At 39.3% G+C, this 27,680-nt stretch overlaps 1 protein-coding gene across 1 annotated transcript in view; it reads left to right on the plus strand.

The window, feature by feature from the left end:
- Positions 1 to 27,680, plus strand: part of LOC149287903 (phosphatidylinositol 4-phosphate 3-kinase C2 domain-containing subunit beta-like) — a 59,294-nt gene that overhangs the window by 11,676 nt on the left and 19,938 nt on the right. The window contains exons 2-13 of the mRNA XM_089492271.1: positions 9,989 to 10,740; positions 12,464 to 12,564; positions 12,660 to 12,814; positions 13,284 to 13,404; positions 15,265 to 15,376; positions 15,640 to 15,719; positions 16,032 to 16,095; positions 17,009 to 17,155; positions 18,551 to 18,584; positions 19,281 to 19,476; positions 21,000 to 21,122; positions 27,113 to 27,280. Of these exons, the coding sequence (XP_089348397.1) occupies positions 9,989 to 10,740; positions 12,464 to 12,564; positions 12,660 to 12,814; positions 13,284 to 13,404; positions 15,265 to 15,376; positions 15,640 to 15,719; positions 16,032 to 16,095; positions 17,009 to 17,155; positions 18,551 to 18,584; positions 19,281 to 19,476; positions 21,000 to 21,122; positions 27,113 to 27,280 (2,053 nt within the window). The remainder of the gene's footprint in view (positions 1 to 9,988; positions 10,741 to 12,463; positions 12,565 to 12,659; positions 12,815 to 13,283; positions 13,405 to 15,264; positions 15,377 to 15,639; positions 15,720 to 16,031; positions 16,096 to 17,008; positions 17,156 to 18,550; positions 18,585 to 19,280; positions 19,477 to 20,999; positions 21,123 to 27,112; positions 27,281 to 27,680) is intronic.

Below are 27,680 nucleotides of genomic sequence, written 5' to 3' on the forward strand. Positions count from 1 at the left end.
CTGGGGCAGCAGGTGCAGGACAGAGGCATCAGGCGGAGGATTGTGATCATACAGTGTGACCCTCTTCCCCTCCCCACTCCGTGACTTGTGCTGCTGCTTATACACAGATGGGTAACCCCCCTCCTCCCCTCCCACTGGTGGTCATTAGAGAAGATACCCTGGGAATACTGGGGGAAGGGGAGTGATGAAATGCTCTTACAGACATCAAGTAAATAATCAAACAAGGCATTATTCTTTAAATTAGTCCACTGGCTGCAATCCAAATTTATTGCCGTACCAGATATACATACATTTTGACTTTTTTTGTTGTTTTGTCTTTTGCAGGAGCTATCACAGGCTGTGTTTTAATGTTTACAGTCTCTGACATATACGTCAGCATATGTCATTGAATGTACTGTTGACGATTTATGAGTTGATTCTAAAGACCCATCTGTGATAAAACCATAATTGAATTATACACTAAAAGCTTTTCAGTTTCACTTTGGTTATCATACTTATTTAATGTTCCATTCGAAGATAATGCTGATTTCATTTTCCGCCGTTTTCCTGATTTTCGTTTTTCTCAGCAAAGGCAGAGCCAAGGACTTTCAAGCACATTTTCCATCATACGCTATGTTCCCTCTATTAAATCCTACCATGAGCCCAAGTAGTTTTACATTGAATATGCATTATTGTAACAGACTGCACATAATCCCCTAGCACCTTGAGCTAGTGGCACGTAAGATTAAGAAATATCAAGAGAACACAGACTAAAAGTATCCATGGGAGCCTTTTTATATAGCAAACATTACAGGCAAAAATGTATTAAGGAAATATGGCTCCATGCCAGAGTTAAAACTTATAACCATTATTTATTTAGCCTTGCTCCAAACTTACTAGGGAATTCGTAGTTATTGAATTTGGCTGAAAGCAAGCAATTAATAAAGACCATCCAGATCAAGATCATTGGATATATGTATACTACACTGGTAATTTGAAGGACAGATGTTCATTCAGGAAAGAATCTTTGTGAATGTATTTAGATAGCGCGGACAACAGAAAACTAGTATGGAGAGGGTTCTCGAATCCTGAGCAGTGACCGACACTGCCTCAGGATAAACAAGCAACACTTGCACCATGTGACAGCGAAACTGGTCTGGATTCTGATGGGGACTGTTTCAGTCCCATTCAAGATGTAGCTACTTCCCAGTGCATTACATCATCTATGTAAATGGGTTTACATTACAGAATAGAACTCCAAGCACTGAAAAGGTTTCATACATTCTACTTTTACTAAATATTAACACTTTCATAAATATGGTAATAAAACTCTGAAACACATCCGAGCATTGTGCAGATTTGTGAAGAGATGCTGTTTTCTGAATAGCGTATTAATTTAATTTTACATTTTGCCCTTTATGATATACACGTGTCTTCCCGTATTTCTTCGTCTTGTGTTTAAAAGCTTAGCTGGGAGATCTCTGAGGTCCAGTCTGCCCAATTTTAGATATAATGAGCGATAAATTACCGTATTTGCTAGATTATAAAACAAGGTTTTTTACAGCGTAAATGCTCTGAAAAATACCCCTCGTCTTATAAGGCATATCTGGGGGGGCAGAGTGGCATATAGGGGGGTATAAGGCATATCGGGGGGCAGATGTGCATAATTGCAGGACAGGTTGGCAAATAAAAGGAAATAAAAACAAAGAATGCATTTTTCTCAATCATAGTTTTTTATTAAATATGAAAAAATAGTTTACATTTACTAATAACCTTTTTTCCTATAGGCTAGTCTTATAGTCAGTTTTTCTTTTTTTTTTTATAAATCAATATTCAAATTTTGGGGGGTCATCTTATAATCGAGCAAATATGGTAATATGTATGTAGAACTCAATTATTTAACTATCTACTTCATACCTCTGTACAGTTTGTGAGGGAGCAAATGATTTTCCGAACATGCATGGAGTTATGCTGTCCTTCAATGAAGCCACAGGCCTGATATTTTGTTAAATACGCTTTTGTTGAGAATTAAAGAGGTTGTGTAGAGAATAAAGCTTTAGTTAGAAGGAATGCTTTAGAATTTAGTGTGTTTGTTGGGTTGTCCTGACCATGTATTGTTAATATCTGCATAATTATATGTCTGTGTGGTTTCGTTTTCGCTTGTTTAGTATGTCTTGTTTCGTCTGTCTCACAAAAAGTGGTTTCTGGGTCGGTTTGTGGTTCTGTTTCAAAACCACGTGAACGACTATGGATGAGAGTATTTTCTACGTGCCCTTTAATCTATGTTTAATGTTAAATGGCAGGTATTAGTCTAGAACCTCAAATCTATGTTAATCTTTGATTTTTGTTTGTTTCTCTGTCATGCTATTTACTATTTAAAGGGATTACAATAAGTGTTTCATTATTTGTATGCATCAGGGCTGGGTAGACTTATGTAGAAGGTAGAAGCTAGACACACAGATGTGTGAACTTGATATTTCTTTATGAGCTGGAAAAGGGTAGATACCCATAGAGATAAAAATAAATGGCATACATTTAGGAGCTCCTGGGATCTGTCAACCCCAGGTATATAGCATAGCTTTTGTTTATAAATATGCATTTTGTGTGAGTGTCAGAGGGTGATAGATAAGTAGAGGGCACTTAAACATAGAAAAGACTTGTTTATCCACAAGGCCAGGAACTGATTGTCAGGAAATATCAGAAAAACCCAGCAAGACTTAGATGGGGCAGAATGGTTTCTATGTTTTTGTTTTTTTTTTTGTTTTTTTTCTTCCTGTACCTGTTTTCCATGTAAATTGCCCTCTGCACAAATCTATTTCTCTACTTAGCTCTTTCTGTGCAAACAGATCATCGCTTCAAGGTCTATAGCACTGTGTATGCTAGGGTGTATTTATCTTTCTCTTTTTGAACATTGCTCTTCCCGTATCTTGGTTCTTGATTTACCGTTTACACCCACTGTCAGGTGGTTTCCCAGGGGGCATTTATTGCGGAGTGGGTACTGGTTATTATAATTACTAGAAAAAGCATGCTATTTAAGTATACATGAAAGGTAAATTATATAAGCAATATGACACATTCAGCTAAGGTTGCCATGTTTTGTTTTTACTAACTATTCACTACTAATCCTTACAAGTCTGCAACATACAGACAGATATCTTTTATTCTGACCCACATGATTGTTTTACAAAGTCAGCCCTTCTTGGCAAAAGAATGTTTGCTTATACCGGCCCCCCTCCCAGAAATTAGCCCTCTAACGATATACGTGAATATTGGTTAGTAAATATTGACGACTATGATTTACACTACTGATGTGTGTTCAACTTAAAATATCAAAGTAAAACAGGGGTCGACAAATTTGGTTTGGATCCATGAGTCAGCCAAAAAATGTAGGAGCCAGTTTTGTTCCCAAGATCATGTTCTTATTTCCTTATCCTTAGTTTGTCATATCTACCTTCTCCTTTCAATGACTTGGAGAGGATCTGCAAAGAGGAGTGGGACAAAAATCCCTCCTGAGTTGTGTCCAAACCTGGTGGCCAACTACAAGAAACGTCTGATTTCTGTAATTTGCCACTAAGTACTAAGTCATGTTTTGCAAATGAGTCAAATACTTATTTCACTGAGTAAAATGCATTATTCTGTTGTTTTTTTTTGTTTTGTTATTCTGTCTCTCACTGTTTAACCCCTTGATGACAATTGCCGGTCCGGACACGTCACCGAAAATCGTGACGATTATGACAATTGACGTGCCAGGACCGGCACGTCTTTAAACGGGTGAAAAAATCGATCCGTGATCGATTTTTTTCACTCAAACGGTGTTGCTCTAATGCCTCGACATCGAGGCATTGAGCAACACCAAAAAAAACATTCCCGGCCCCCCCCCGATCGCAAATAAAAAACATGTTTGAAAGACTGCATGTCTTTCAAACATGGCGGCGCCCGCCGCCGAAAAACGGGTTTAGGAAGCGATCGCGAGTCGCTTCCTTTGCTTAGCTGGTGTTGCTAAGATGCCTCAGTATCGAGGCATCTTTGCAACACCTGTTTAGCAAAGGAAGCGACCCGCGATCGCTTCCTAAATGCTTAACTTACCTTCCCGGTACCGGCGTCTTCAAAACACACGCGGTGTTTCAAGATGGCGGCGCCCATCAAGCCGGGGGCGGAGCCTGCTGTCATCATCGGGGGGGGTGTTGCTGGATGTCATGGACATCCAGTGAATAACACCCCTAGTGGTCAGATCACTCATAAGAGTGATCATGATTTGCTAAATCAAAGGCAATGTTTTCTAAACATTGCCTTTGATCAGTATTGGATCTGCCTCCCTCCTTCACTTGCTTCTAGTGAGGGAGAGAGACAGATCAGTGTGTTTTCAGGTATTCTCAATAATATATATATATATTGATCCAAAGGCTCTTATAAGAGCCACCCATTTAATATTAACCCCTTCATTGCCATTGATCACTGCATAAACAGTGATCTTGCATAGTGGCAATTGTTTTTGGGGTTCTTTTTTTTTACATTTTTTTTTACTTTTTTTTTTGTACTTTTTTTTTAGGGTTTTTTTTTTATTTTTTTTATTAGAGCCATTAACCCTTTCCTTCCCCACTATTTTTGCTGCAATTGTTGCCATGCAGCGGTATACGGCTGAGGAGGCATGTTCCAAATTTGGCCCTTTTGCCCCCAAACAATCTGACAAACCCATGCATGTGGGGTATCAATGTACTCAGGAGATGTTGCTGAACACATATCGGGGTGTTGTGTGACAGCAACAACATACCAGGAGCTGTAATTTTACACCTGAAGCACAAAGTATGTTTAAAAAACAGCAAAAACAATTACTATCACAAACTTTGACAAGGGTTGGTGGTAGGATTAGTGCATGGAAAGGGTTAAACTATCAGCATCTAAAATACCCTGGGGTGTCTAGTTTTCAAAAATATATGGTTTGGTGGGGTAAATTTAATTTGCTGGCTTCAAAGATGCCCCAAATACCACATGGAGACAGAATTACCAGATTCAGAGAAAAATGGTTTTGAAATAGCAAAACGCTACTTGTACTTATTGCCCCATAACGTGTAGAAGAAAGCAAAAAAACATAAAAACATTGGGTATTTCTAAACTCGGGACGAATAGTAGAATCTATTTAGCAGGTTTTTTCAGTAGTTTTTTATGATGAATAAAAGATTTTTCAAATAAAAGTGAGAAATTATTTTTTTTTTTCAATTTTTCGTCATATTTTATTATTTTTATTATAGAAAATTACATCATATATAAAAAATGGTGTCTGAAGAAAGCCCTTCTTGTACTGAAAAAAACAATATATAACTTGTGTGGGTTTAGTAAATGGGTTAAGAGAAAATTACAGCTAAACACAAACACCGCAGAAACGATAAAACAGCCATTGTCACGAAGGGTACAAAAAATAGAATCAGCCTTTGTCACGAAGGGGTTAAATAAACCTACCATTAAAATTATAGACTGATCAAGTCTTTGTCAGTGGGCAAACTATTAATATTTTTTTCCTTCACTGTATGCGCAAACACCACATACAGTAATACCACACTTTTATACACATAGTACACTCTGGAACTATACATATATACATGTGAACACACTGACTATAAAACTATACACACACTTACAGACTCAGGCACTATACATACACACAAATACACACTGACAGTACACCACTCCATCTCCCTGTTACTTTCTCTAGCACTAGACAAACCAATATATTAGGCAAAGAAGGCCTTCCAGTTCATGAGATAAAGTTTATTGGAACAAAATGAGTTAAAATCAAGGTTTGTCAATTCTAATCTATATTACAGTATACAGCACTGTACTTAATGCTCAGATTTTTTCCAGAGTTCCTCTTTAAGAAGGGCATTTTGTCAGGAGGCTACTAGGCACTGTGCTTTGAGCTTGTAAATGATGATGTAATAATGTAACACATTTTTAATTAAATGGTCAATTAGAAAATTCTATATAAAACCAAATGTACATAGACTCCTTATCACACCTATATGAGCTTGTTGGACATCTTATTCCAAAACCAAGGGCATTTATATGGAGTAGGCACTCCCCACACCTATAAAAGCCTCCTCTCTTCTGTGAAGGCTTTCTACAGGGATTTTGGAATTCTACCCATTCAGCTTAAACAGCATTTGTGAGGTTAGCCAATGTTAGATGAGAAGGCCTGGCTCGCAATTGGTGACAGCTACAGACCATTATCCCTCCTCCACCAAACTTTACATTAGGCACTATGCATTCCGGTAGGTAGCGTTTTTCTAACAGTCACTAAACCAAGATTCATCTCTTAGGCTTCCAAATAGTGAAGCGTGATTCATCACTCCAGAGGCCTTTACACTACTCCAGCTGATGCTTGGCATTGTTCACAGTGATCTTGGGCTTGTGTGCAGCTGCTATGCCTTGGAAACCCATTTCATGAAGCAAACAGCGCACAGTGCTTGTGCTCATGTTACTTTCAGAGGCAGTTTGGATCTCTGTAGTCGGTGATGACAGGTGACTTTTACAGGGTACACACTTTAGCACTCTGCAAACCCGCTCTGGGAGTGCATGATATACCACTTTGTGACTGAGCTGTTGTTACTCCTGGATGCTTCTACTTACATTCTTCCAGGGCAGAAATTACACAAACTGACTGGCAAAGATGGCATCCCATGACAGTGCCACATTTAAAGTCCCTAAGCTCTTCATTTAACCCCTTCGTGACAAAGGCTGATTTTACTTTGTACCCTTCGTGACAATGGCCGTTTTAACATTTCTGCGCTGCTCGTGTTTAGCTGTAATTTTCTTCTTTCCCGTTTACTGAACCCACACACATTATATATTGTTTTTTTCAGGACAAGAAGGGCTTTCTTTAGATGACATTGTTTTGATTGTATCATATCATTTACTATTAAAAAAAGTATAAAATATGGTGAATATAAACTGTTTCTAACTTTTAGTTGAAAAATCTTTTACTCATCTATAAAAGGTAATAAAAAAACCTGCTAAATAGATTCTACTATTTGTCCTGAGTTTAGAAATACCCAATGTTTTTATGTTTTTTTGCTTTTTTTCTGCACGTTATGGAGCAATAAGTACAGGTAGCATTTTGCTATTTCAAAGCCATTTTTTCCAAATCTGGTAATTCTTCCCTCCATGTGCCATTTCGGGTATCTTTGAAGCCGGCCAATGTAATTTACCCCATCAAATCATATATTTTTGAAAACTAGACAGCCCAGGGTATTCCAAATGCTGGTATTTTAACCCTTTCCATGCACCATATTTACCACCAGTCTTTGTCAAACTTTGTGGTAGTCATTTTTTTGCATTTGTTTTGTCACACACATTTTACTTCAGGTATGAATTAAAAAGTATATTTTTGAAAACTAGACACCCCAGGGTATTTTAAATGCTGGTATTTTAACTCTTTGCATGCACACATTTTACCACCAGCATTTTTTCAAAGTTTGCAGTAGTATTTTTGTGTGTATTTTTCCCACACACACCTACTTTATGTAGGAATTTACAGCTCCTGGTATATGCCGCTGTCACACGACACCCCAATATGTGTTCAGCAACATCTCCTGAGTACAGTGATACCCCACATGCATGGGTTTGTCATTTTTGGGGGGAACTAAAAGGCCACATTTGGTACGTGTGCATTTTTCTAATTGGAAATTAGATGTGTGGCCATCCTTCCCCCCCGTGTTAATTGGGACCTTGTTCAACCCGGCCAATTCAATTTACCCCATCAAATCATACATTTTTTAAAAGTAGACACCCCATGGGCATTTAATATGCCAGTATTTTAACTCTTTCCATGCGAGAATTGTTTTAAGCTAATATTCTAATTTTAGGACTTGCTCACAAAAATATATTTTTTATATATATATACATTTTTTTTGCCTTTTTTTATTTTTTTAACATTTTTTTTCAACTTGAAGGTTCCCCTGATAGTGACATCAGTGGGAAATTATTTTTACATTTTACTGTTTTTTTACTATTTTTTTTCTAATTATTATTCATTTTATTTTTAATTTATTAGCTGAGCTCCATTGACTTGCATGGTTGAATGCAGTACCTATATTCAACCTGCAAGTGGAGCCAGAGTTCTCTAGAGGGTCAGGAGACCGTCTAGCGAACCTTTTCATCTTTATTATTTTTTTTCCCGGGCCGCCGCCATCTTGCTGATGGCGAAGATCACCGGCAGCTGCGGCTGTGACCGCTCTCCGGAGCGGTCACAGTCCATCCCCAGGTAAGTGTTTGGTGTCGCTGGATGCCTCCTGATCGAGGCATTCCAGCGACACCATTTAAGTTTAGGAGACGATCGTTGATCGCCTCCTAAACGCTTTTAAAACGGGCGTCCGCCGCCATACAAAGTATGGCGGATGTTGATGCCCCGGGGAGGGGCCAGAGATGGCCCCTTTCTGCCGATAATGGCGTTGCTGAATGCCTCGAGGTCGAGGCATTACAGCAACGCCGTTTTGGTGCAGAAAGCGTAAATAGATCGCTTTCTGCACCCGTTTAATGACGTGCCGGTCCTGGCACGTCATTTGTCGTTATCGACTTGAATTTCCGTGACGTGCCCGGACCGGCAATTGTCATCAAGGGGTTAAGACCCATTCTACTAGTGTTTGGCTATGAAAATTACTGCATACATGCCTAAATTAGGAGGGGGTGTCCAGATACTTTTGGTATGTAAAGTGTAAGTGTACACCTCACCTGTCATATTCACCCTCCCCCAAATAATACTAAACAAAAAATGTTTGTACATTTATAAATGTATGGAAATATCTTTTTATGCTTATCGAGGAGGATAGGTTTTTTTTTTTTTTTTTTTGTTCCGCGTCTAAATTCTTGCAGAAAATTTCCTGCTTAGTACATTTGTCCTTGGACTAAGGGACCGTGGCGGAATTAATATCTATGTTGTATTATGCTTTAAGATTTCCTGGATGTCTGTAGAGGCATGACATCAGTAAAGCAAGACGCTTAATAAGCTCATTAGGTATGTTTTCTTGTTTTTACATATATTTTATGAGTATGTTAAAGGAATATATGTTGAGTGCAGAATGTATTTTGTTTTAATTATTATGAGCAAGATGGTGAGCCATGCTGAAGCCCTTGTGCTTACTTTAAGTAGCTTTTAATGTTAGTCCTGATAGAGAGAGAGCAATCCATGATATGTGAAAATGAGTCATTGTAAGGGTTAACAGGCAAAGTAATTTTTTTTTTATATATATACATAGTTTTATATAGCACTGTCATATTACATAGCAATGGGCAGACAGAACGTAACAAGTAGTAGGGTATATAACTAACAATTTGACTTGCATACATTGGTCGCTCTAGTTGAATTACAGATTCATTGTTGCATGTGTGATGTGGTAGCAGAATAAACCAGTGTTATTGTAATTGTGCCCGGTTAAAGCATTTTAGTAAAGATTACAATGTGTTGTCATTGAAGAAACACTTAATAAAACCTATATACAGCCATATAATATGGCTCATCTTTTAAATGTTTGCTGTCAAAATGGAAACACCAGTTTCCAGAATCCTATGTCAGCTTGTTCAGCGTACAATGTAAATTCATTTAAATGTGATATATGACGAGCATGCATGCAGTAGAAATCAAGTCAAGTCATCACAAGGATGGTCATGCAGCTTTTAACATGGTTATTTATCTCTTTGTAAGTGGCCTTAAATGGTGGAGTAGCAAGTTCAGTACATGGTTGTAATAAGTTTTGCAGGTTGAGCTCTGCTTGTTGCTGTATTTTGCTGAATTAAAAAAACAGCTTACTTCATATCATTATTTCATTATTACTGAGAAATGTCTGTATGTTGTTTGAGAAATAACAGTAATGATGTCTGCTTTCAGTTTCACTTACGCATTCTTATTTTAAACTTTTTACAGGTGGGATTTTGCAACATTATGTCTCTGTCTAAAGTCACAAACTGCTTTCAGCGATAGCTCCCAGTTATCCCCTTTTTTCCACTTTATAATCTGCAGTAATGTCAACCTCAGGTGGTAACAGGGAGCAATGGCAGGGCCTGGAGTCCTTGGGAATAAGTCAGAAGGAACTTGCTCTGGCAGAGGCTTTGCAAATGGAATATGATGCTCTTTCACGTCTCCGTCAAGAAAAGAGGCCCCCTGGGAGTAATGAGAGCCACCTTATTTCTTGGGATGTAGCCTCCCAGACACCTGCTACTGTCCCTTTACCACCAAGGACCAAACCTCCACCATCTGAAGATTACTTGTACATATATGGAGATGGGTACCATAGCAATGGCCGGGGAGAAGAAAGATGCTCTCCAAAAAATGTGTCCCCTCCTCCACTGCCTCCACGCACTCACATTTTGACCCAGCGCAAAGAATTGCTTCCTACCAACACAAACAAAAGCTACCAGAGCCGAGATGTTAATGTATACAGCGGAGATGCTGAAGGGAAGCTTCTCAGGCGTACAATTTCACAAATGGAGGAAAAGTATGAATTTGAGAGAGAAGGGAGGAGAGGGAGTGGATTCTCTGACCTTGAATATGAAAGAATCAATGACACGATCACACACTTAAACTTGACATCTACCTATGATTCTGAATTACTGCGCCAGGCTGAAGGACACTGGAAGGAGGTGGGCCTGCGGAAAAAGCTAACAGGAAAGCCAGTTTCACGAAGCAACACTCTTCCCCCCCAAGTCCCACCACGCACCTATGGACAGAAAGTTGGGGGGCCATCTAAAGGTTTCAGAGGCTCAGTTGGTCCAGTGAGTATAAAAGACAAAAGATTGTTTTTATGTTACAGAAATTCATACTATGGACACTATTGAAGTACCAGATTGCAGAGAAAAAGATGCAGGGTATTATGACTCAATGGGCAGTAGTCCCCTGAAAACATACAGTATTGACAACTGGAGTTGTGACTATTTAAAAACATTTTTCCACTTTGACACATAATACATCACATTTATATAACCCCAGATTATCTAGCACAGGTACAAGAGTCGGTAAAATAATTTAAATTCACACACAATAACAAACTGCTACAAAAGGAGAAGAGAGCCATGCGCTTGTGAACTTACGTTCCAAAAAAAAAAAAACCCTCAACATCTTGATCCTGATTGTTATTTTACCAATTTGCAATGCATCTATTTTCAGTTTAAACCCTAGCCACTTTGTTTTAGTATCACATTTTGAAAAAAATAGTTTTTTTAAATATTGTATGTTCTGTTTGAGAACAACAGCTTTTGCTTAATATTTTATTGGAGACAATAGGATGGTTCAGTCTTAATTACCCAGAGGGTCGTTTGACAAAAATATGAAGCCCTTTCCCCATTTTAGATAAACAGGACTTCATTAGCATTGCTTTAAACACTCACCACAATGTGGTGTTTGAGTAAGCCCTACAATAGCAATTTAGCGGGAAGTGGGACCTTCCTCACTCTGGAATACTCAGGGTAAAAGAAGCTCCAAACGAATTACCAGAGTAACGACAAAAGCTCAGGGGCAAAGCAGATTAACTTTTTTATTTGGGGAAAACAAGGTAGTTATATACATGAAAACAAGAATCACTATTGGAAAAAGGGACAAAACGTTTTTGTTATCACTAAATATGGCCAATAGGGCTTCAAAGATGACAGTTCGATTCCTTTCAAGTTGCCCAGTGGATTCAAACCTGGACAGGGGTGACATGGGAAATTGGTCTGGGAAGTGTCCATTGTCCTGTATAGGTGACCTGCAGTTTCTCGTTGACACCAGCGGCTCACGAGAACACTGCAAGCTGTGGAGCACAGAGTAGACCTTAGGATTGTCACACAAGCAGTAGGGACTTATTGCAACAAGGGAGAAGTCATTGTGTAAGGGCAACATTGTAACAAGTATATGAATACACAGTGAATTATATGTAAAACACATGTTAACAATTGAAAAGAAACAGAGAAAATATACTTAATAGATAAGAATTTTAGATATTTATTTAACAGGACCATGTTCTGTTAAGTGACCTACAGATAATCCAGTCTGTGAAGGGGGTGGTGCAACCAATTGATTGCTCCACTTTTACCACTTATAAATCAACCCCTATTTTGTTCTTCCAGGCTCCAAAGACTAATCATTTTAATACTGTACCAAATATGGCTTAGATCCTGTTTTTTTGTTTTTTTTTATTGTGACCCTCTTCCAGCACATTTCAGAGAGTGTTTGCTTTACAACAAGTTGTAAGTATTATTTGGTACCATATGCTGCTTCCTACTGGCTGTCTAGCTTTTCCCACACATAAGGTTGGGTGCGAGTCTGGCAGGGAGCAAGAGCGGAAAGGACTATGGTTGAATGGGAAGGAAAGGGAGATATATTGCCTGTTTCCTGCTGATTATGCATTCTGGATATATTATTTAATCAAAATAATGTTCTACATGCCTGTATGTTTGTATATTAATGATACTTTTGGCATTCTGACACTTCTGTACCCGTTTCTCCTGCCACCTGCCACAGGACTCTTTTAACCCAAATCCTCAGCAGAACGGCTGCAACTTGTTTGAAATGTCAGAGCAGAGGGATGAAGAGACTGCTGCGTTCTGTTACATGCTAGACATGTGAGTAGTGCTGCTGCAATAAATGCCTTTTCAGCATCATGAACAGAGGCAATATTGTAATTTAACTTCTAATGTAATCTCTTCCATTAATACAGCCTGCGCTCTAGACATAGCATCACAGATCAGAAACACACTGGAATTGTCTGGAGTCCCGTCAACTTGAGCCCCGAGCACCTCGGCCATGGAGTAAGCTTGAAGGTGACAGTGATATGTGATGGGCTGAGAGATCCTTTGACCTTTACATGTGATTGTGAGTGTTTTTTTTACCTGCTTTCTCATGCAACTCTTTGAATTTATACAGAGGATTTGGGATGTAGTTAACCAGACTGTTATTTTTGTACATGTAGATGCTGAACATGCAGAAGATAGATACATTGCAACAGCGCCAAATTATATTTTAAATTGCTTAGAAAAATAGAGTAGATTTGATTTTATGAATTTGAGGTTTTATTAAATAATTTTAGTATTCTAAAATCTTAACCATCATACTTGTGGGGGGATATGATTCTACCACTTGAACTCTTAGATATGATACATATTGTGTTTGAAGTAATTGCAGTGCATAGGTTTTAAATTAAATTACTTTTTCCTTTTTTTCCACTAACATTTGGATGTTGCCCATTCATCATCATATCAAAATATATTTTTTCAGGGAAAATGTTTAATCTGTCAGTGCTTGGTTTTTGAATACTTTTTGTTTCATTTTTGTTTCTCTTTAGGTTCATCAACTGTTGACTTGCTGATTTACCAAACGCTTTGCTTTACCAGTGACGATTTAGAGGACCTTAATGTGTCTGACTATCTGCTAAAGCTCTGTGGGTTGGAGGAGTTCCTACAGAAGTGAGTTCAAACTGGATCATTCCGAAATCAATACAAGTTTGAAAGTCAGGAACACTGGAACCGGGGTAGTCTGCCTCATTGATCCCAGGGGAATTAGGAATGACCGCTACTTCAGTACTGTAAAGTGTGTGTAGGTGATTCTACACAAAGGGGTTGATTCACTAGAGTGAGTTTTCAGGGGTGTTTTTAAAGAGAGTTGCAGTTCAAACTTTCCCTTTTCATTACGAAGGGTCTTTATTTATGAACCAGAAGGTGCTAATTTACACCTGCTGTCTTCTGTAAGGTCTTCATTGCACAAGCTGGTCTGACAATAAAAGAGTCAAGTGGCTTTGCTCCTCACTGGTTAAGTAAGGGGCTTTCAAAGTATATATTTTTAAAATTCAAGATGGCTTGCTTAATTTCTTGAGTGGAAAATAGGTTTAATGCCACTTTAAGTGGTAAATATCTAGTACCCTCCCATCATTGTTGAATGTTACAGGATGCAGAAGGTGCAGTGATAGGGGACTGAGTGAGCTTTTATTAGGTGCGGTATCCTGCCCACTTCCTGAGTGTGATAAACTGGCACTTACTAGGCCAGTTTCTGCCACCAGATTTTATACTCACCTATACTCCCCTTTTTGAACAATAAATAAATCATTTCAAATGTGCGGCCTTTTTTTTTATTTTTTATTACTAGTTTCATAGGTGTTTAATATATTAGAGATATTTTTTTATTAATTTAATACCCAAAACCCAAGAAAAGTAGACATCTGTCTACCAGCGCACACCGTATACTCACTGCCAACTTAAGTTCTGGCTTATGTGAGAATTCCATTGCATCTAACGAGTCCCTCCACGTTGATGTGCAGAAATTGCTGCCAGTGATTTAAAGGCTGTTTTCTACAGGTGGGACAGTATGGAACATTACACTGTCCCTTTAATGTGCATAGTGCTCTAGATAGCTCTGGTGCACCAACAGTTCATTTAGAGCAGCATATAGCAAATGCTGCCACAGTTTCATTCTAGGAATCTGTAGGGTCTTGGATAAACTGTGAGTATCCCAACCTGTGAAACACAAGTTTAGCCCTGCTTCTTCTCCCTAATGTAAGTAATTGTTTTCCCTTTAAGTTTGAACAATGCATATGAGAGTACTTACCTGGTTCTTTCATGTTCATTAACATTAATCCTGGGACATTAGAATGCTAATTAATCTCATTGGCTAGACACAACACAAGTGTTTGCCTCGCCTAAGATATCCACGAACTCACAATTTAGTTATGTGTGAATACTTAAGATTAACCAGAAGACTGGCAATGTATGTTCAGAAATGTGAGCATATGCTTCCCAGCATCTTCGGGCAGATAGAAACTCTATATAAGGAAAGCCTAAAACTGGGAAATCTACAAGAAGGTCCTGTAGGTTAGGAAGTAGCGTTATCATGGAAACAATTTCATAATATTGACAGTGAAACGGAAGAAACTCAACTTAATGCTAGACTATAACGTTTTCTCAGGCAAGTGTCATCGTGCTTCAGGATGTGACCCAAGCAGTAACTACAAGATTCCCCGTAAAATTTAGAATTTTGAGATAAACAACAATCGTGACTATTTATTAATATCCTTACAGTAACTTTGCCCTGGCCCTGACCTTGGCAGCCGGAATACACTAGACAATAGAAGCCAGTAGTCGGAATTGTCTGAGCAAAGCCAGAGAACTACAGCTGGAAAGAAAAGTTTTTGTTTATGAATAAAGGGTTCATTGAGAGTTTCTTGTCTTTCATTTTTGTCTCCTATAACATATTATATCTCTGATTCTGTAAATCATGTCTCGGTTTTTCCCCCCCTCTCCTGCTTTCTCTCTTTTGTATTGTCCTTTTCCTAGTGAACAAGCCTTGGGAAGCCACGAATATATCCAGCAATGTAGGAAGTTTGACGTAGATGTCCGGCTTCATCTGATGAAAAAGGAGGCCGTTCGATGGGACCTAGCAAGATCAGTAAGTGAGACCTCCTAAGTGTACAACATGATTATACACAGAGACTTAGTATACAGCCTGCTGACATGCTGCATATTTGTGGCGCATATAGCTGTTCATTTGTCCGTGATCCTTACAGAGAGTTCCCAACGCTGACATTTCATGGCAGTGACATTCCAAAGTTATCAATAATAAAAATATTTGCCAGTTTAAAGCTTCTATAGATTTGTGATTAATCGGTGTGTTCCTGTACAGACAATTTAAAGTTTCACGTCTTTCCCCAGGCCAGTGACACTCAAAGTCCCTCTACTCTAAACCATCATGTGCACCTCCAGGAAAGACCTGTCAAACAGACTGTCACCAGGTAAGCATATATAAAAATGTGTATGTGTTTATATAAAGGTTTCAATATAACAATGCATGAGACTGCATTTGCTGTACATTTCATATTGTAAGACACAACAGAAGCTGAGGAGTGTTGTAGTTATAAAAGAAGAAAATGGTGGCATTTATTTAGCCATGTGTTATAGGCCCATGTCTTATTGAGATTTTTATTTTATTTCTATCGATATATGAACGGTGTGTTGCAATGAATGGATAATTTGCTATGGTTGCTAGAGGTTGGGAATTGTGGGACGGTATTGGATGGAACTGATAGCTTTGCTTCTTTTCTCAGACAGGCTCTAACCCTGCTCTTTGACACTTTCCATAATGAAGTGGAGGAGTTTGTTGCAGCTGAGGTGAGTGTGTTTTCTGTGTGGGCATCTTGTGGATTCTGTGAGACTGATTCTGCTGCCATCACATAGCTAACAAAATGTTCATATTCCAAAAATATAGTGACAGTTTGAATATTGGTAAAATCATTGACATTTTGAAATACACACACACACACACAGTCTTGTTTCATAGTTATTGTTCACCTTTTCTTAGCTACTTCTAACAGCCTTTGTAAGGGAGGGAAGTTTGCAGCATGAAATAAATTGCTATGCAGGAAATGCTATCATGATTGTAGTGGAGCTGCTGGCAGTCATCACCCCCATCACCTTCCGGCGACAATCTCTAAGTTTGACTGTACAAGCATTAAACAGTTAAGTGTTCCATTGTGGAGCAATACAATGTAACAAAGAAAAGGTGTCAGGCTGATCAATAGATCTCCAACAATAAAATAGTAGGAGAAGGCAGAGATCAGTCAAATATGTCACCATTGCATCAGTCATGAAAAATATAATTAGACGGCGTGCTGCCAGCTGATCTGTTGTTCAATCAGCTGGCTAGCACGTTGGTAAAAATTGCTGATCCCTGCTAATATTCAGACATCAGTGATTGTGACATCACCTGTGCCCCCACACTCTAAAACCCTTCTCCCAGCATTTAAAAAAATAAATCATTTTTATAAGAAAAAACTGCTTTTGATTATGTCCCCTCAGGCCTAGGGCCGCCCCAAAAGTAAATACATTACTCCCCACCAGTACATACATAATGTATTTATGGGCATTGCGGTCCTAATGACGTGATACATTAGAACTGTATCAATATATAGATATCTGATCTCTATATATTTCTTGATCTACTTTCCTCTGTGGTGTATATATTTCCATATAGTGTATGTTTCCTTCGCTCATTCAGTTGCATGCCCTGATCTTCTATTCACAGGCAGACTTCCATCTTCGGGCAGAGCGGGTGGTGCAGTCAGTGAAAGCGATCTGTAATGCTCTTGCAGCTGTAGAAACCTTAGAAATTAGCAATTCCCTGAACCAACTCCCTCCCTGCCCTTCTCGTGTACAAATTAAGTCAAGTAAGGTGAGTTAATAGGGGTAGTGCGGTAAAAAAAATACATAACAATGGAGTGAACCAGTTTGCTGGAATGTTTTAGCAGTTGCTGTTGTGATAAGACCCCTTTTCAACTATAATCACTTTTTATACATAAAACTTCCCCAATCATTTTGTTCCTTGTTAGAAATTAAATAAAGAATATATTGGTGTAAGACATGGACAACCAGCAATTAGCCTTTCCGTTATGGCATTGCTGAACTGTAACATTTGCGATGTTCAGCTAGCATAGATAAGCACACTAGTTTGCTTTAAGGATACCTAAACATTACAACAATCATTGGTACAGTTCCACCTTTGGGAAGCTCCTAGTTTAGGTAATCAGTATGCCCTAGGAGAATTGAATAGTAGCATTATTTATACCGTATTGGCTCGAATATAGGCCGCACTTTTTTCCTCCACTTTAAGTCTTTAAAGTGGGGGTGCGGCCTATATTCGGGGTCTAGCGCCCGACGCCCTGGACATACAGTCCCGGGCGCCGGGCAGGCAGCGGGGTTAGGATACAGATCCCCCGCAGCGGTGCAGGGGACCTGCATCCTACTCTCCGATACGCTCAGACAGCCTCCCCTGCCAGCACTTTCCACGGGGGGGGGCGGCACGGGAGGTTGTCTAAGCGCATCGTCACAGCCGGTGACCGTCCGCACGATGCGTTTTACCTCTGCCCCCAAGACTTACCAGAGCAGACTCCCGGGTGTCTTGCGGCACCGGAAGTTGTATACGCTTAGATGTCCCCCGCTGGCCCCGCAAGATACCCGGGAGTCTGCCCTGGTAAGTCGGGGGGGGCAGAGTGGCAGCATATCTTGGGGGGGGGGACAGTGGCAGCATATCTCGGGGGGGAGGGAGGACAGTGGCAGCATATCTCGGGGGGGGAGGACAGTGGCAGCATATCTCGGGGGGGGAAGGACAGTGGCAGCATATCTCGGGGGGGGGGAGGACAGTGGCAGCATATCTCGGGGGGGGCAGTGGCAGCATATCTCGGGGGGGAGGACAGTGGCAGCATATCTCGGGGGGGAGGACAGTGGCAGCATATCTCGGGGGGGGCGGGACAGTGGCAGCATATCTCGGGGGGGAGGAGGACAGTGGCAGCATATCTCGGGGGGGGGAAGGACAGTGGCAGCATATCTCGGGGGGGGGGGAGACAGAGTGGCAGCATGATTTTTTGGTGCTTTTTTAAAGAAAAAAACTTTCTTTAAAAAAGCACCAAACTTTTAGGGTGCGGCCTATATACGGGGGCGGCCTATATCCGAGCCAATACGGTATATGAATTCCATTTATTAGCAATGCTGTAATATAGCAGACATTTTTAAGCAGCTGCAAAGTTCATTTAAATTCTTATTTCATTTCACATCTCTCTTTCTGTTGCAGGACCCCAATTTTCTAATGCAGGAAGAAAACAGAGGTAATGTTTGTTGCAGACCTTTGCTGAGTGTGTTTTGTACATAGCCTGTGATTAGACACTTCCTTTAATAAGGATGTACATACATGTGTCATGCTGTCATTTGTCAATGTTTACCTTTCTTGAGGTGTTACAGCATTTAGTCACTTGTGTGTTACAATGTTGTAGTTTATTTTATTGTTCATACTGACCATATTAAATGTGTCAGAGGATGAAGATATTATGGACTAATGAAAGCTGCATAATACGAAGCGCTTCGGCTCTTTTTGCAAGCTGTATTAAAAAAGCCATTATTCTAATGACACAAAAACAGGACATATTTTTGTTTTAATGGTCTCTAGAAATCTTTTGGTTCCTTCCATAATTCTTCTTAGGTGTCGGTAAGTTGTCATGCAGATCCTTGCAAATATTTGTTGTAATCATTTTAAGGCACTGTGTTGATGTAAAAATGGAACTGTTACAGGAACTAGGTTTTATTCAGAGGCTCAATTTCTGATCCATTTGTGATTTAAATTAAACATTGAAAGCCAGTACATTAACTGCTGCATATGCTTTCATGACAGTAACTATATATATAACATATATATATAATTACATTTTTCTAATCTCTAAAAAAACTGAGCAAATCTTTTTTTGGGGGCATCTATTTAGGTAATGACTAAGCTTGACTTTGTGTGTTTCACGTTATGTATGTTACAGAGAAGGTTGTGGAGGGTCTTACAGCAGCCATCTTGGATCTGGTGCAGTTGTATTGCAGTACATTCAATGCCGACTTCCAGACAGTGCTTCACGCAGAGAGAAAACAGAGCCAAACACAGGATGCCTCGCTCATAACAAGCCCTCTTGCCTTTACAGTCTATGCAGCACACCGCGTCCCCATTTCCTGGGTTGCCAGGTAATGGTAAAACCTGCAAAACCTCAGTATTTCATTGAATCACTATACAAATGACAAGTGTGTGTGTTAATCAGTATAAATTATATATTGTAAATCCCAAAAGCAGTGTCCAGAATTAAGTTTGCAAAATGTTGTCAAAAGCACCCCATGTCAAAATAAAAAAAAGGCATAGTTAAATGTTTGCCCCCCCCTTTTTTTTACCATGAACCCTGATACTGTAAATGTTAATGTGAAGCACAGTAGGGGATTCCTGATCGCTAGCCGATCCACCTACTTCTTACCCTGTCATTCTCTCATTGAACAATCTGTCTTGTGCCTAGTTAGTTACAGGGAGTGAGAGGCATGAGATGAATAGGGAGCAGTACCGTGCGCCGCTCCCCTCTGCTCACAGCTGTGCTGGAATTCTCTATGCTGATCCCATGGCTTCCTCATTCTCACAGCCTCTCTCCTTTTCAGCACCCCCTCCCTCTCTAGGCAAAGACAGATGGTCAGTTCCAGGCTTTACTAGTCCCATGCTGCAGTATCAGGGACTTTGAGAAGTGGATGGGGAGAGGGGCATTCCCCTTTGTCTGTTTCTCATTCTCTCTGTTGTACAATGGGAAGAGAAAGAGATTAGAAAACATGGTGCAACAGAGTGGGGGCAAGGGGGGGTATGACCTTTGGTATTTCACTCCGCACCCTCATTCCCGCCCTCAATAAAGCTTTCCTTGTGAATGTTGCAAGGGGTGGGGATATAGACATACAGCTGGGCACTCTCCTGCCAAAGCTCAAATACCCTTGCTCCTTTTTTTCTTTTCAAAGTCTATGCTCTTCCTCACCCTGTGAATCAGTCAGTAGTGTTCTTATATCTTTCTCCAATACCCATAAGTCCACTCTTCTCCCTTCTCCATTTCTTCTTTTTCAATTTATTTTATCTACAGTTTTTACTGCTTCCTCCCCATCGTACTTTATCAGTAAGAATACTGTTCCTCCACCATAAATGTGTTTTCTGTTCTTTGCTCACTCTACACCTGTCACCAGAGTTTGACCAGTGTTATATTTTTACTGTGTAGCTAATCTTTGGAGGAAAGACACATGTGTAATACTGTTATAAAGAGAGACAATCTATCAAACAAGACTGTTTAGAAAACAGCCATCTCATTGTCTGATCATAAGTCGTTCTCAACATGGTCAGAAAGCTTCTTGTAACTATAACTGCTGTCCATGTCTACAGGCTTAACTGCCCAAGGTTGCCTGTCCCAGTTATCCTTCCGATTATATAACTGTTGTGTGTAATTTCATTGAATGTATCTATCCTTTCTGTCCTGGTACAGTCACTTCATATTTATATTTATGTGTGGCAGCAGTGCATTGTACCATAGGTTCAAAAAGGTTAATAGATAAATGTGTATGAAAACACCCTTATGTGGATAGTTAACAGCCACCTACATACCAATTCATTAAAGTCTTTAACGTATGGCTGGTGCCATATTTAGCGCAAGTTGAGTCTTCATCCAATGTAACATTCTACTGTCTTGTTTCAGTTACGAGGATTTTTATGTGTCCTGCTCCTTGAGTCATGGAGGGAAGGAACTGTGCAGTCCCCTGCAAACCCGCAAGATCCATGTTTACAAGTACCTCTTCCATCTCCTTGTGTGGGACCAGATGTAAGATTTCCTACTTAGCTAGTTACTCCAGATACTCAGATGTGTACCTTTCGCAAAGTCGAAGAGTTAAATGAAATTTTGCTTTCCGTTGAAATAATTCTGGCAGTCAACGTGCCAGTAATTGTTATCCCTGTACTCAAACAAGAAGACCATAATTGGATATTATTTTACACTTATTCACCTTTTTTAATTTTTTTATTTTTTTTTAAACCTGTATGGCTTTCAATCACCAAAACATTGACCCTTTCCCATATTCTTCTTTTTTGATTGTGGTATGTAGCGTGCCTTTCAATAACCCCTTGATGACAACTGACGGTCCTGGACACGTCATGCATAAACATCCAGTTAGTGACAATTGACGTGCCAGGGCCGTCATGGCTTTAAATGTGTGCAGAAAGCGATCTGTGTTCGCTTTCTGCACCCAAACAGTGTTGCTGTAATGCCATATTGGGGTGCTGTGTGAAAGTCAGATATACCAGGAGCTATAAATTTATACCTAAAGTACAACGTGTGAGAGGAAAAATACACAAAAAAAATACTACTGCAAAAATTGACAAAGGCTGGTGGTAGAATTAGTGCATGCAAAGAGTTAAAATTACCAGCATTTTAAATACCCTGGGGTGTCTAGTTTTAAAAAATATATTGTTTATTGGGCATATTGAATTGGCCAGGCTCAAAGATGTACCAAGTAGGGCAGTGGATCACCAAATGTCAAAATTCAACATTGAAAAATATGCATGCCCAAAATGTGGCCCTTCTGCCCCCAAACATCCAGGCAAACCCAAGAATGGGTGGTATCACTGTACTCGGGAGATGTTGCTGAACGCATATAGAGGTGTTGTGTGACAGCGACATGTAACAGGACCTGTTAATTCAATACCTGAATAAAATGTGTGTGGGAAAAAACAACTGACTACCGCATAGTTTGACAAAGACTGGTGGTAGAATTGGTGCATGGAAAGAGTTAAGATATTAGCATTTGAAATATCCTGGGGGGTTGTCTAGTCTTCAAAAATATATGGTTTGGTGGGGCAAGCATTGCATTGGCCAGCTTCAAAGATACCCAAAATAGCACATGTGGGGAAGAATTACCAGATTTGAAAAAATTGGTTTTGAAATAGCAAAATGCTACTTGTACTTATTGCCTCATAACGTGCAAAAAAAACCCATAAAAACATTGGTTATTTCTAAACTCATGACAAATAGTAGAATCTATTTAGTAGGTTTTTCATTAGCATTATAGATGAGTAAAAGTAAAAGTCAGAAGTCGTTCTTTTTTCCCCTCAATTTTACACCATATTTAATGCATTTTTTTTTATAGTAAATGATATGGTACAATCAACATAATGACATCTAAGGAAAGCCCTTCTTGACCTGAAAAACACAATATATAACTTGTATGGGTTCAGTAAATGGGAAAGAAGAACATTACAGCTAAACACGAGCAGCACAGAAATGTTAAAACAGCCATTGTCACGAAAGGGGTTAACAAACCTATGAAACGTGTAAGAGCATGAGAGAGTATATTTGTATACATCTGATGTGACAACACAAAGGATTACATTGTGGTACTTCTGCAGTGATGCAGTTTGCAGCTACTTTTGGCCTGAACTGCATCAGTACTGCCAATGCTGTTGGAATTGCAAGAAGTTATATTTTTCATTGATGACAACTCTACCAAGATGGTGCCAGGGCCTATTTGTAGCTGGGGATGTGATCCCTGCATGATTTTGGATGGTTTCTTAGGGTGAATGTTTGCCCCTACCCACTGCCTTGCAGCTTCTGGCTGCTGCTTCTGTTCAGTTGTCAGATGAGCTGTCCCCAAAATAGCCCGAGTGGGACTGACTCTGAGCCCTTTTCCCCTCCCCGCTTTGAGCAGAGAAGCAGCCGCAGGCACATGGATAAACTTAGAAAGTGCCTGTTCTCTTTCTGGAAGGAGAGTAAGGGAGATTGTATAAGTGGAAGTGAAAGATACATTATGGGGTTATTGAGTTGTATTAGAAAAGCCTGAGGTTTTGGCTCTCCAGGTGTAAAATTTATGGTTACTGCCTCTGAGAAGAATGCATTCGTAATCACGAAGAGTGGTTATGCAACATTTGCTGGATTTGGTGAATATTGAATGCCGTAATTCTGTAGCTCTTTTTCTGAGTTGGGATGTGCCCAGTCGCAAAATTAATTGGAAGTGATTATCAAAGATGGAGACTTCCTGGAGGTCACACATCGTTTGATGTGTGACAACATAAAAGCACCACCGGGCCTAGCAGTAAAGGGTCATCCCCTCTCCAAGGTAAATCTACCGGTGGATTCCTGCATGTTTGAAAGTGGTAATTTCTTATTGGAAAAAGTATGTTATGTGCAGCGGAATGTACAAAAAAGATAGTGATCACAGCGCTTAACTTAGTGTGGAGCAGCAACAAATACCATAATAACCCTAAATTAGCAGAAAATACAATATAGTGGATAAGAAAGTGTAAAAGTGTGCTTAAAAAAAAAAAAAGAAAAATTATAGTCACCACCAAATGCTGTAAGAAAAAAAAATAAATAAAAAAATATATATATATAAAAATAAGAGGGAATACGACATTTTCACAAATACAGGTCTTTTACCACACTATTGTTTTTTTCTTTATGTATTTTTCATGTTATTCCCGGATTTAAAATTATGAAAATAGGTGCATTGCAGAAGACCTGTATTTGTGAAAGGTTGTATTCCTTCTTTATATATGTATTTTTTCTACACCATTTGGTGGGGACTTTATAATTTTTTATTTCTGAGCGCACTTCTACTCTTTTTTTTTTTTTTTTTTTTTTTTTTCTTCACTATAATGTACAGCAGAATGTTAGCAAACACAGATTTTGAGCATTTACCTATCTAATCTTTCCCCTATGCCTTCATAGTAATGAGTATAACTAAATTTATTAAAATTACATATGGCGAATGCTTTTTTGGCTGATGGCGCCATCTTTACATATTTTTTAAAGCATTTTAATAATGCACCAATCTGTTGTTAAGATCTGTGGGGAGACATGTTATATTACATGTAAACACTTAAAATTCCCTGTGTATTATGTTCATTAATATCTTTAAAGGTACACCAGTAAGCTATTTCCATTGAAAATATGCAACCTAGGTGACCAATTTTGAGATACTTTTCCAGACGTCTACATTTTTAGTAATATCTTTATGCCTTTCACATGATTTGCGCCTATATACCTCTAAAATAAAACTGTCTACTTTTATATTTTCCTTCCTTCACATGATCGATCTATATATCCACCATATTCTGTAGGTAATACATTATTTTTATTCTATATTTTAATTTAGATTGTAATTTCTTAAGTTAGCCATCCTTGACCATGCCTTTCATTTTATGACAAATATAAAGGCCTGAAATATAGGGCTTGTTTGTTTTTATATGCATAGCTTCTTGTTCCTTCTAGTAGTTTCAGAAATAGTGGTTTGTTGTAAATAGTAAGGGTTGAGACTATTCATCTAGGATCTTGGTTGTTGGAGAAGCACCCTTCTCTGCTATGTGTGGTATGGATGGGCGAGATGTTACGGTAATTCCTCAGTTCAACAATCTCCTGGAAGAGATAACGCCTTCACATGCTTGGAATATTCAAAATATATTCCACAGATCCTACAGTGTTACAGACCTATATGATCTTCAAAGATTTTTTTTTCTTTTCCTTTTTTAACCATGACCTAACCACACACCACTATAACTAAAAAGTATCTTAAAAATGTAACAAAAAGTAATGTACAATATATATATATACAGGGCCGGCCCGACAATGGAGCTGAGTGGGGCAACTGCTCCAGGCAGCACTTTTGAACGCCCCAAGCCCCTTTTTTTTTTTTTTTTTAAAGTGAAAGAGAGAGAAAGGGGCGCCGAGTGGTTTTCGCTTACCAAGCTGTCAGTACCCACTCGGCGCCTCTCTCTCCTCTGCGGCGAGTCTTCCTGTTCGGTCTCGGTGTTACAAGCCGGCACCGAGACCGAACAGGGAGACTCGCCGCAGGACTGCTGAAAGGTAAGTACAGGGGGGGGGAAGGGACGGAGGGAGAGGAAGGGTAGATAATGGGGGGGAGAGGAAGGGTAGATAATGGGGGGGGGGCGGCATTTTAAAATTCGCCCCAGGCGGCATTTTGCCTTGGGCCGGCTGTGTGTGTGTGTGTGTGTGTGTGTGTATATATATATATATATATATATATACCGGGGATGCAGAGATCATAGACAAAGGCAACACTTACAAGGATTGCCTTTGTAATCTTATGTTGCCCATGCATTTTAGTCACCGTAGAAGTGATCATGTGCTCGGAAATGTGGGGGATCAGCTGTAGACCAACTTGTCATCTCTGATACGCTGATCACTGTGTGTTTGTGCACATACTCTCTTGTCCATCAAAATTTACTTTTAGAATTGAATTCTGTCTACCAGGTTATTCCTCTGAAATCTGTTTAATCACGTCTCTGTAATAATTCATACAAATTACTCACTTATTTTCAGTTTCTACACATCTTGATCATAATCCAAACATGTCTGACTAATTGTTAGCACACAAGATTATTAACCCATTGACATACTACACATGGGTCCTGGTCTCGCCACATTGACACTGCATGCATTATTTAAACAAATATTTCGGGGTTGAGCTGCTGAAGAAATGGCTGTTCAGGGAACATAACAATCAGATATTCTTTGGTCACAGTGGTCTTCCCCTCAGCCACAAATTTCTTGCCATTATCTAATCAATTATGGCTGTGCGTTGGCCAACAATAGATTTTTTTCATGTGAAAAGGGAAATGAAGTTGTCAGAGTTGATACGAACTGGAAGAAGAATATTTCTGTATACGTGCAGTAGCTAATAATACTGTATAAGTCATGTGAGGTTGCTTGAGTGAGGTCACCTGACAGGTGGCTAGTCTAGTATTCCATGGGAAAATAAAACCATTTTTCCAATACACAAGTACACAAGGCATATGGCATTCACATGGGTAACCTCCACAAGAAAGAGTATTGGCAGCAGTTAACATATATTTGCTACCATTCATGATAGTTGAAAAGATCTGCATAGCTCATACTGTGTTTGTAACATTTGTGCCCTTTTCTTAATGCTAATTTGGTTCGGTTTCCTGAGAAAGCACTTTTTTGTCTTTTTAGTATTCTGTATGGGGCTTGTGGAATATATCTCAAATACTGTAATGTTACATGATGTTAGCATTGGTATTAATCTCGCTTGTAGTCACACATTCTGGAAATTCCTCCACTTCTGGCAGGAATATACTTTTTTTTTTTGCTTTTATTTTCCATGTGTTTCATTTTACTTCCTTGTTGTTTATTCTTAATATCCACATATTCTGCTTCTACACCAGCCCATATATATCGAAAAATGAGAAATTGCCCTTTCTTGTTGTTTTTCCAATAATAATAATAATAATAATAAAAAAAACAATTTAGACCAAATAACTGACATATGGGGGTCCTGATCCGCTTGTTCTTTTCAATGTTATTAGTTAATCCGTTCATCTTTTCAAAACCTCTTAATTTCTTCTTCTTCTTTCTCTCTTAAATGTTAGGCTTGCCTGTTTATCCTCCTTTCTTTTACTATCACTCTTTCTCTCCCCCATATCCATCACACGCTATTCAGTGTTCATTTTTGTGAGATACCATTTTTCACAGAAATAGTGCCGGCATTAAAAAGAATACTGAATGGTATGGTATACAATGAGAACCATCATATTTGACTTGGGGAGAAAAACATTTTTAAGATTGAATCTTTTGTTTTTTGGGGTTTTTTTTGCTTTGACTGGTACCGAAACTGTCGTAGTGACCTGTAAACATGTATAGGTCATAAAATGTACACATTTGGATTTTACTTTTTGTACAGCGGATATGCATTCCTTGTACCCCCCCCCCCAAAAAAAAGAGTTGCATTTGTGGCTGTGAAATTGTGAGATGTGATTTATTTTCTGTTTTTCTTCATTTAGGATCTGCTTTCCAGTCCAGATTAACCACCTGCCTCGGGAGACCCTTCTCACAGTCACTCTTTATGCAGTTCCTGTTCCTCCACCAGGGAGTTCTTCTGAAGCCAGCAAGCAGAGGAGAAATCCAGAGGCTCTGGGTTGGGTCACCACACCCCTCTTTGACTTCAGACAGTAGGTCCTAGTTTTAAAGCATACATAAATTTAAACCAAAGTGGTTTGGTTTGTTGCATCCCTTTCATCTAGGACAATTGTTCTCAAACATGTTTTGCTAACCTAGTCTGTTAATAAGCAAATGAACACTCAACTTTACTTTGACGAGCCTTGTATAAAGAGCTCAGCTTTATTAGTTGATGAGCTGTGTTTTTCTCCTAAAGTGAAGCCTGGTGGACTGTGTGTCACAGCTAGGATAGTCCTATGTTATGAATAAATAGAGCTATGGTGATGGAGGTGTGGGTGTTCGCAACATTGCGTGACCCTGCCTCCTCCTGGAAGTTAAGGAGATAAAGCAATAAGTCCAGATGTCGGGACTTTCCTCTTTATCCGTATCCCTGGGCCTGCCCGTGGTTGTTCG

Source organism: Sceloporus occidentalis, unplaced genomic scaffold (assembly GCF_023333645.1).
Source record: "Sceloporus occidentalis isolate IW3139 unplaced genomic scaffold, rSceOcc1.0.p SCAF_55, whole genome shotgun sequence".
NCBI classification, from domain to species: domain Eukaryota; kingdom Metazoa; phylum Chordata; class Lepidosauria; order Squamata; family Phrynosomatidae; genus Sceloporus; species Sceloporus occidentalis.